At 32.8% G+C, this 11,116-nt stretch overlaps 1 protein-coding gene across 1 annotated transcript; it reads right to left on the reverse strand.

The window, feature by feature from the left end:
• On the reverse strand, positions 8,699-10,588 carry LOC18589479 (cell wall integrity and stress response component 1). Its single transcript, XM_007014464.2, has one exon. It carries the CDS (start codon positions 10,220-10,222, stop codon positions 9,596-9,598), a length of 627 nt encoding a protein of 208 aa, XP_007014526.2. The 5' UTR covers positions 10,223-10,588; the 3' UTR covers positions 8,699-9,595.

An 11,116-nucleotide genomic window follows, 5' to 3' on the forward strand; every position in this document is an offset into this window, starting at 1 on the left:
TGAGAACAGACAAACTTATCATAAGATAAATAATTTTTAATGGGATGAATAGTACATGAATGAGAAGATTAAAGAATGGTTTGAGTATGAGAGCAACGCTAATCACATAGGTATGGAGGTGGGTGATGAGAATGAGCAAAGCGGTGTGGAGTTGGTTCATTAACAGTTGATTTTGCAATAGGTGATTATGAAAAGTGTGGATGAGGAATTGTGTAAAATGGGTGATGGTAATATGAGTGTTTCAGATATAAAAAGTGATGTTGGGGGATAAGATACATCTATATTTAGAATGGGAAAGGAATAGTTGAAGTGTTGGATTGGTGAAGGTGATATTGGCCATGGAATGGAAAATAATTTTTAAAAAAAGTCACGTCTCCACTAGTATAAATTTTTCTGGTGGATATGTCAAAAAATTTTATGTCTTTTGAGCATAAAGATAGCCAATAAAAATTCTAAGCTTTGTTCTATAGTCAAACTTATGCTTGTGTTCATGGCATTATGACCATAGCAAAGACACCCGAAAACATACAAGTGATTATATGAAGGTAATTTTTGAAAAAAAATTTCAAGTGGTATTTTTTTCATTTAGAATTTTGGTAAGAATATGATTAACAAGATGAGTAACAGTAAGAATGAAATCTCCCCAAAATTCTAGTGGCAAATTTGCTTAAAAACATAAAGACCGTGCAATATTAAAAAAGTGTTGACGTTTTCATTCAACAACCCCATTTTATTGGGGTGTTCCCTAAACAACTATGTTGATGAATGACACCTTGATTAAGAAAAAAATTAGTAAATTCTGTTGAAAAAAATTTAGGTGCATTATCACTACGAATTTGCTTAATTTCAAAGTTAAATTGATGTTTTATCATGATAAAATAATTTTGCAAATGAAAAGTAAATTTAAACTTAATTTGCATGAGATATACCCAAGTGGCACTTTAATGGTCATCAATAATTGTAAGAAAATATAATGCACCACACAAAGATGGAATTCGATATAGATCCCATACATCAAAATGAACTAAGTCAAAACAAGTAGTAGTAGTTTTTTTTTTAATAGGAAATGGTAAATGACAATGCTTGGATAAAGGACAAATAGTGTAGAGACATTTATTGCCAAAAGAGATATGAGAACCTAACTTAGACAATTAAGGTAAAATAGAAGAAGAAAGGTGGCCTAATTGCCAATGCCAAAGATCAAAATCAAAATTTTGAGTAAAAAACACTACAGTTGTAAGAGGTTCTTTCACCAAGTATTAAGTCCACCACTTTATTTATCCATTCCAATCTTCTTCTTCATATGCAGATCTTGTTTAAGACAATGATCAAGAAAAAAAGTTATAGAGCATTGGAGAGTTTTAGTTAATTTACTAACTAATAGTAAATTGAATTGAAAAGAAGGAATAGAAAGAATGTTTTCTAATTAAGATCAGAGGTGACTTCACAAGTGTCAATGTGAGATATAGTGGCAGTTTGTCAAATTGGTAATTTTACTGGAGTGGAGTAAACAAGTGTTTTTGAGTCAAGATTAATGGAAGAAGATGCCATATAATCAATGGCACTTGAATCTATAACCACGAATCAAGAAAAAGGAACGATATGAGACCAAAAAACATACTTGTAACATTTGCTAAAGGAGTACCATTATCAGATGGAATGAGTGCAAAAAGTTGATGAAATTACTTAGGAGTGAAGGAAAGAGCATCAGCAGACTCTTATGAAAAAGAAATATCAATAGTAACATGAGGAATATGCGTAATGGTGGTGTTTTTGAAGTTGAGCATTTTCGGTGGAATTCGCTTTTATTTTCTCTTACACCTAGATTCACTATGTTCATCCAAATCACAATAATCACAATGATAGTGTGGTTTTGAACCAAATTTGGAAAATTTATAAGAGGCGCCATAGCTAATTGCTCAAAATATAGAAATGAAAAAGATGAAGCTTTATATATGGACCTTTGGTTTTTTTCTTGTAATAAGCAGCATAAGCCTTGTTGACTTATGGTAGTGGATCCATTAAAAGGATTAGGCTTCGTACAATACTATAAGAATCATTGAGACCCATTAGAAAATCCATGAGTTTATCAACATGAAGTGAACAATTTTGATCCTTGAGAGTTACTCCATATGTGTAAGAAGGAAAAGAATTGTAGGATGACAATTTATCCCAATAACCTTTCAAGATTATATAATAATTAGCAATAAAGTGTGTGCCTTGCTTGTGATTTGAAATTACTCGTCTTATCTTAAAGATGTAGGGTGCATTTTTTTTTGAGAAAAATAATCATGTAAATTAACCTAAACTTCATGTGTAGTGGTTGTATACATAACGCTATTAACAATATCTAAAGAAACTACATTAATGACCTAAGAGAGAATCATATTATACGACGAGCCCATTGGAGATATGTGGAATTAGTCTTAGTTGGTTGAGGAATTGTACTATCTATAAAACCAAGTTTGTTTTTGACTTTTAAGGCCATGTGAATAGTTTGACTTCAAGTTGAAATAGTTGTTGTCATTTAGGGATTGAGAAATTAGTGTTACAGAGAGATTGTTTGAATGATGCAAAAAAATAAGGAGATAAAATATTTGAATCAGTAGTACTCTCAATTGTTATGGAGTTTTAAGATGTAATTGTAGACATGGTTAATTAATGAAAAAAAAATTATAATAGCATGGAAAAACTATGGTGGCAGCGTAAGAAAAACCATGCTCTGATACCATGTTATAAAATGATATTTGTCATTCTTATTTAATTACTCAATGATATATGCTTATATACATATATGAGCTAGAAATAGAAAAAAAAAACTAAAAGATTGTAGCCTCAACTATTGTTATATGAAAAAAGTAGTCAACAATTCAATTATAGGAAGTAATCATATTACATAAATTGATGAGAAATTGATTTGGAACTAGTCAACTTGCTGTGATCAAGGAGGAAATGAAGCTAGTGTAATAATATTTTTTATTGATTTTGTAAATAGATAATTATTCTAATACAATTAGTAATCAAAATTCCCAATTCTTCTATTCTTGATCTTGAATCAGTTTTTTTTTTTGTCACAAAATTGATATGGCATTAAGGGAGGTATTAGTAATTCTTGTGGAGATTTTTTTTAAAAATCAATTGATTGAATCATTTATCTTGATTTGGTCAAGAACTTTATTGATATTTAAACTTTGTAGAGATTGCAATCATTACATTCATGATGGTTTCTTCATCTCGACTTATCACCTTTTCAATGGAGGGTCCTCATTTACCGTACTTCATCCACCATTCAGATCACCAATGGTTCTATCTTGACAAACCCTAAACTTACCCCAACTAATTACATTTTTTAAAGTCAATCGTTTCAACTTAAAATGTCAATTAGAAACAAATTATGATTTCTTAATGGCTTGATCAAAAAGCCAAAACCATTGATGACTTATACATTCCATGAACCAAGTGCAACAATTTGATTGTTACCTAATTGTTACAATCTATTGCACCATCAATAGCAGTAACAATATTCTATATGAATTTCGTTACTTAGATTTAGGAAACCTTCTAGAGATTTGCACAACAAGATGATGCTAGGATATGCAATTTGTAGTATTCCTTTTACAATATCAGTCAAAGAACCAAATTAGTTGATAAATATTTCACTAAATTGAATGGTATGTGGGAAGAGTTAAAAAATCATAGCCATTGCCTCACTGTGGTTATGGAACCTATAGGAATGCTTTTGGAAATTCATTTAATTGCACAATGTGTTTATGTTTTTAAATGGCTTAAATGAGTCTTATTCTGCACTTAGGCCTCACATCATAATGCTAAGGCATCTCCCTAGCTTAGATGAAGCCTACAGCTTGGTGTTGAAAGAAGAATCTTAGAGAAATTTACACATTCAAAGTCGATCACCTATTAAGGTATCTGCAATGGCATCTATGATTACTAATAGTAAAAGAAAAACAAAGAATGACTTGGTTTGTAGCATTTGTGAAAAATCAGGACATTTAAAAAAAAATGCTATAGAATCATTAGATTCCCAACGGATTTCAAGTTTACAACAACCAAGAATAATTTTAGAAGACATATGTTTATTGTCAATAGTGATATGGTGGCAACATAACAAGATTCAAATGAGGATTTGGTTATTAATCTTATGTCTTAACTTTTACTCACCAACTATCAAACTCATAAACTTATGGCTTTAATCACAAAACATGGTTCAAACATAGAAGATGAAAACCTTCCTACATATAGCAATCCTCAAGCAAAACCTTTATTGGTCAATTTTACCTTTACAAGTATCGTTTCCCGACCTATTTGTTTTAATACTCAAACTTCAATTACTCAACAATTTTGAATTAGAAGTATGTTTTTGATAAAGTACATATCTTGGATAATTGATTCAGGAGCTTCATATCATGTAGCTTGTTCATTAGAATTGTTCATATCTATTAGAAAAGTTAGAAATGCGTATGCTCAATTACCAAATAATTTAAGAGTTGTAGTTACGTAGTAGGTTCTGTCAAACTTCATGATTCTTGACAATGTTCTTTATGTTCCTACTTTTAAATTCAATCTTGTGAATTTTAACAATCTTACAAGCAAGAAAGAATTACACTATTTAGTATTCACTCACACACATTGTATTGTTCAAGACCTCGCCAAATGAAAGTGATTTGGGCTTGCTAAAGTACAAACTAAACTGTAGTTCATGCAAAGCACACTAAAAATTGATCTTAGTTTTGAAGATTTAATTTCCTTTCAAAATAACTTTCTTGTTAGTCATTTCTTTGTCAAAAACAAATAATTTGTTATTCATGTTGATTCTATCTTAAGAAATGTAGAATTGTGGCATTCTAGACTAGGATATATTTCATACAATAAGATTCAATTAATAAAACAAATTTGTTTTAAAGTTGAATTTAATGCAAACTTTCAATGCCATACATGCCTTCTTGAAAAGCAAAAGAGACTTCATTTCCCTGTTCATACTAAATCTACTTGTCCATTTTTTGATTTAATTCATGTAGATATTTGAGGTCTTTATTCTATCCCAACTACTACTAGAAATCACTATTTTCTCACCATAGTTGATTATCACAATAGATTACTTTTGGATATTCCTAATGATAGCAAAATCACACATTGATCATTTTGTCCTCATTATATAATATGGCACAAAATCGATTCAATTTATTCATAAAATAAGTCAAGTCAAACAATGGACTCGAATTCAACCTTGAAGAATTCTATTCTTCTAAGGGAATCCTTCATTAACTTTCATGTGTAGAAACTCCACAACAAGATAGAGTTGTAGAGAGAAAACATCACCATTCGTTGATGATAGCTAAATCTTCATGTTTCACGCATTTTTGCCTCTAAAATTTTATGGTGATGTAGTTATTGTAGCTATTTACCTTATTATTTAAATGCCAACACCAATTTTGTAAAATAAAATTTTTTATGAAAATTTATTTCAAAATTACCCTTCTTATTCACATTTAAAAGTTTTTGGTTCTCTTTGTTTATTATCAACCATTAGGCATAATAAGAAGAAATTTGATCCTCAGACAAATAAATGCATTTTCCTTGATAATCTTATTGGAATTAAATGTCATAAAGTTCATGATATGAAAAATAAAAAATCTTTTAACTCTAGTGATATAATATTTCGTGAACATATGTTTCCTTTTAAAAAGGCTATACTTGAAAATAACACTATTGTTTTTCCAACTTTGTTTACTAATGATTGTTCTTGTGATGATGTTTTTCCATCCTTATATCAAGAATTTGATTCTCTGACCAATTCACCTGTTGATTCACCACCCTGAACAGTTAATTTTGATCTATCACACAATGACACAAAATCAAACAATTTACCTTCATTTTCAAATCAAACATAATACCATCCTTCACCTATCCCCATTTTTCTGAAAACTAAAATTCATCTGACATTCCACCTATCTTCAAAAAAAGTATAAAACCTAGACAACCACTAAAGTACCTTGATATCTACAAATGCACATTACCTTCATATACTAACCTCACTATTGCTCATTCTATTCATAATTTTGTTTCATCCTTAAACCTATATTATTCCCATAAAACCTTCATCACATCATTAAAAAACATATTAGGGACCCCAAACATTTCATCAGGTCATCCAACATGTTCATTGGTAAAAGGCTACGAAAAAAGAATTAGATGCTTTAGAAGAGAATGGCACATGGACAATAATACCTTTATTTCTTGGATCCCATGCACTAGGCTATAAATGGGTCTTTAAAACTAAGCTCAATATAGACAAGAGCATAAAAAGGCATAAAGCAAGACTTGCTACCAATGGATACAATCAAATAGCAAGCTTTAATTATCAAGAAACTTTTAGCCTAATTACAAAGCACACAATAATGAAAGTTTTCTTAGTTTTGGCTACAATAGAAGGATAGCATCTTTGCCAACTTGACATCAATAATGCATTCCTCAATGGAGATTTTGAAGAGGTTGTCTACGTGAACTTGCCTTAAAGGGTATGAAGTCAAAGAGGAGTATCCACCAAATGCAAAGTTGGTTTACAAATTACAAAAGTTTCTCTATGCCTTAAAGTAACCATCAGGGCAGTGGAACTCCAAGTTTACCAACTCATTGCTAAAGTTTGGATTCTGTCAATCCAAATAGATTACTCTATTTTCACTAAGTTCACAAGTAATGGTGAGTTTGTGGCTTTACTTATTTATGTAGATGATATCATAATTGGTAGCTCTCTATCCAAGCAATCAATGAACTGAAGAATTACTTGAGAGCTAATGTTAAGCTTAAAGACCAAGGGAGATTATTTTTTTTTAAAGAAAAATTAAAAGTGTTAGAATCCCATTAGGAAAGTAATTCTTCTTAGCTTATAATAGGAAAGAATTATTTTGCAAAAATTCATAATCAATTGGTAAGGGTTTGGATTTCTCTCCAAAATCTCTTTGAATAAGTAAGTTTTCATTTTCTTCTCTTATGTTTTGTTTTTTTTTTTTAATTTCTTGACCAAACCAAAAGCTTAGATAGGACATTTTGGTGACTCCTCTAAAAGGGAGTGATTGCATTAAGTAAAAGTCATCAACAAATTGCACTATTAAAATATATGGAAGTTCTCCTGATAACTAAGAAACACCAGTTCCAACTTGTGTCTAAGACCTCGTGAAATTATCTTATGCTTCCTAAGAAAATATGCAAATGTTTGAGGATAACAAGAAGTAGATGATGGAGACAATCTCCCAACTTGTATCCTTTATTGCCATAACCTTTCAAGCTCAACCTGTGCAGCTTAATTGTAGCAAAAATGTAACTAAAGGAATCAACAACACCTATAGTAATAGAGGAAATGTAGAGAGCACGACTAGCATATTAACTAGTACAACCAATCTTTCTATTGTTGGTAACGCTACTATAGCAATGATGTCAACCACCATTGAAGGTTTTGTGACAAAGGAAGAGCTCCATAAGCTATTTAACCATAAGAGTAAGAACCTCAACTTTTTAGAGTTTAATCTTAAGTTGCCTTATCTTGTCAACATATGTGCTAAATCGTATCCTATGTTCAACCAATCTAATTGGCAAGGCTATTGATATTTGTGAGCATATCATGAAGTCTGTGAAGACCTTTGGAGTGAAAGGATTAGACGATGACTTGAAGTTAAAAGAATTCTCTAAATCCCTTATTGAAAAGGCTTAAATCAGTATGTCAATCTCACTCCTGGTTCTATGCAATCTTGGGATTAAAAAAATTCTTCTCTATCCAAGAGAAATTTACTCTTCTTGACTTGGGAAAAGAGCATCAAAAGTTCAGGGAAGATCTCATGGAATACATCAAACGCTTTAGAAAAAGAATGTTGGATATTCAAGATTCCTATGATGAGAAATAGTTAGAGAAATTTTGCATCCAAGGTATGTTTGATGAGTATAGGGAGAAAATTTACGTTTTCCCACCTTCACTGCTTTAGTTGAAACGGCATAGAAGACCAACAATACGATTTTTAGGCAAAGGGGAGCTAGTCCTTTTAAAAGGAGAAATACCTCAACAATAAACACAACTTATGGAAGAGGTAAAGAAATGAGAGATCCTCGGCCTCCTCTACATCCTAGAAGAGACAACCTAAGAAGAAGACATGAAAAGGAGATTGATTCTCCACCATTATTCTCAATCTCACTAAATAGAGTGAGAATGTTTCTCCATAAATGGATAAACGATGGACAAGGGAACTTGCCTTATGTTTCATGACCACTAACAATAGAAGAAAAGTCCAACATAAGGTGTTGTGATTATCATAAAACAGTTGATCATTCATTTGCTGAATATAGGGACCTGCATAAGATATTTTATAAGTGGGTGCAAGTAAGAGAAACAGTGGTTAAAAACAACGTGATCCAAAAAAAGCTGTTTCTCGTTCATGCATAATATTTTTATTATTTATATTCTTAATTACTTCATGTACGAAAAATTTGATATATGAAAAGAAAAAGAAATTTATATTTCAACCACAAGCTTTATTGCTTATACTTTGATTGAAATGTTATTGTACAATTTATCGCAAACTTTATCACTTATACTTTGACCATAATTCATCACTTAGATTAAAATTATTTTACTGCTCATAATTTGACTGCAGTGAAATTATGATATTAGTCGTTTAAGTTTTGTCACACATTTTCTAATCATAGCTTTTCCATTCACATACTGGCCGCAGCTTTTCAATTGTTTAAAATTTGTGGTGTCCTAACAAGTTCTAATGATAAGGAGTTAGGACTTGGAAGTCATGATAAGCCAGCTTTGGTTTGCTTTCTGTCTTCCCAATTTATGAGGCAGCTGTCCTTTTCCAATTTTTATGGCGTCAATCACAACGCCTTTGGTGCTCCTAGTCTTACGAATTTTTTTGCCCCGGTCCTCCATATACTTAAAGTATATTCTTTAAAAGGTCAGCCACGGTTGTGTTCAAATTTCAAAATGGCTTTTGAAAGTCCAACACCAAACCATACCCCTCATCTCATGTCAGGCCCCGGCTCACCTGACCTGCGCAAAACAATAACAAAATGGGGAAGAACCAAAGAATATACCTTACACTCGACGAAACGCAATTCCAGAACAGACGACGCAATAATTGTAGCAGCGAGCGCGACCCTGAACGCCTAACGGAGACATCAACGCAACGTAGACGGTGATCACCAAACGCTGCAAAACACAAAACGGATTTGCACTGTCACACTCACTTTAGATGAAAACTCCGAACAAGTCTTTGCAAATGCAAACCGAAGTTCGAATTGCTCCCTATTATTAACCGTTTTGAATCCCGGTTTTATGTTTATAATCAAATTTGGATTCAATGAATTCAATTATATGTCTGAAAATCTCCTTCCATAGCAAGTGATTATGTACAAAATGAATTCTCTTCCCTCTCACAAAACTTTCCAGAGTCTTCAAGCCTCAGAATCGCCGGGCTGAGTCTCGGTCGCCTTGCCGCAGGTACAACTAAACTGTCACGCGAGTTTGACTCAGAAACCAACCTGTAACTGTAAATACAAAATCCAATCCAAGATTAAAACATCCTCAGCTTTCGGACAGAACCGAAAGCCGACTCGGTCTCGGCCGGAACGCCGCCCTCCTCCTTTGTTGATGAGACGAAGGGCGAATCAGAGCTGTCAACGCTCTCTTAACCCAATCTCCTTCAACACCTCCGATCCTAACAAGCGAGTTGGTCATCGCCGATCTCCGGATGTTCAATCGATTCGAAGGATATGACGCCGTATAATTAGCATCAGCATTCTGACTGTTCTTATGCAAACTGCAGCGAAAAGAGCCTGGATGCGTGGTTGGCGAGCACATACAAGTCCTCTTGGGGGGGATGGAGAGGGGATTGCTGCCTTTGGATACGGAGATGGAGCGGTTCGGAGAGATGGATCTGTTAATAGAAAAGCGAAATGGGTGAACTACAGGATTGGACGTGCAGAGATTGACGCGAGTGGGAGAGGCGGATCTGTGGTGGTGATGGTGGTCAAAGAAAGTTGACGACGGTGAAGAGAAGCTCGAGCTCGTCGAAGAAGCAAAAGATGATGAGGAAGACGAAGAGCTGGATAACACCGTGTTTGTCTGCGAGCTATGGAATCTCCCTGATGGGGATAGCGAGCGTAAGACTGGTCCGCTCAACCTTGGTCTTGAGGATGAAGTAGTAGCCATTCGATGAGAAAAAGAGGAGAATAAAGATTTCTATCTGCTCCGTTAGGCTAATTGGTTGGGCAAACCTTGCGTGTCTCCAAGGCCGGATTTATAGATTGGAGAGAGGATGGCACATGGAAGGGATAGTAATTATTGGAGAGCCGAGGGGCTTAACAATGGTTGACCCGGTGTTGGCTTGACTAGAGTAGAGGGTAGACAACTGGACGTAGCTTTACAGTTTAGTGGCTGGTTTGAAAAGGTTGAGGCTTTGAGACTGACCGCTAGCTTGAGGGTTGAACAGCTTTGGTTGGGTTGGCTGGTTCTTCGCTGCCTCTTTGGATTCGTCTTACTTTCAGATATTAGCTACGCCGTCGTCGTCGCTTACATCAATATTAGTTATATTTTTTAATCGGTAAGGAGAAGTGTTTATTTTATTTTATTTTTTTCAATTAGAATCCGATTCTTGGAGAGAATATTTCCAAAGTAAAATTTTAAAATGACAGAATATTAAGTTGAAGCGAAATTCCAAGACTCTCTTAAAAGTGTTATTAAAAAAATAATTAAAAATGTAATAAGAGGGAACTAAATAATTTATAATACAATTAACCATAAACTAAATGCCGATTTAAACAAAAAATTATTAGTACCATTAAAGTATAATATTTTAAAAAATTTAAATTATTCAAAAAAAGTTTAAATTTTTATTATTTTATTATGTTAAATTAAATTTTTATATTTTTATTTTACATCAAATAAACTTTTATAGTTAACAGTTAATTAACTATTTTTAATTAAAATACCACTTATCATTTTATATGTGACTTATTTATATGTTATAGTAAATAGTTTTATAACATGATGACATTATCATATGGTATTTTTTATATTCACTTAAATATTACGTACATATAAAAT

The sequence above is a fragment of the Theobroma cacao genome, chromosome 9 (genome assembly GCF_000208745.1).
Source record: "Theobroma cacao cultivar B97-61/B2 chromosome 9, Criollo_cocoa_genome_V2, whole genome shotgun sequence".
NCBI classification, from domain to species: domain Eukaryota; kingdom Viridiplantae; phylum Streptophyta; class Magnoliopsida; order Malvales; family Malvaceae; genus Theobroma; species Theobroma cacao.

Coding starts and splice junctions, on each gene's coding strand:
- LOC18589479 (XM_007014464.2), bottom strand. CDS start 10,222: ATGGCTACTACTTCATCCTCAAGACCAAGGTTGAGCGGACCAGTCTTA.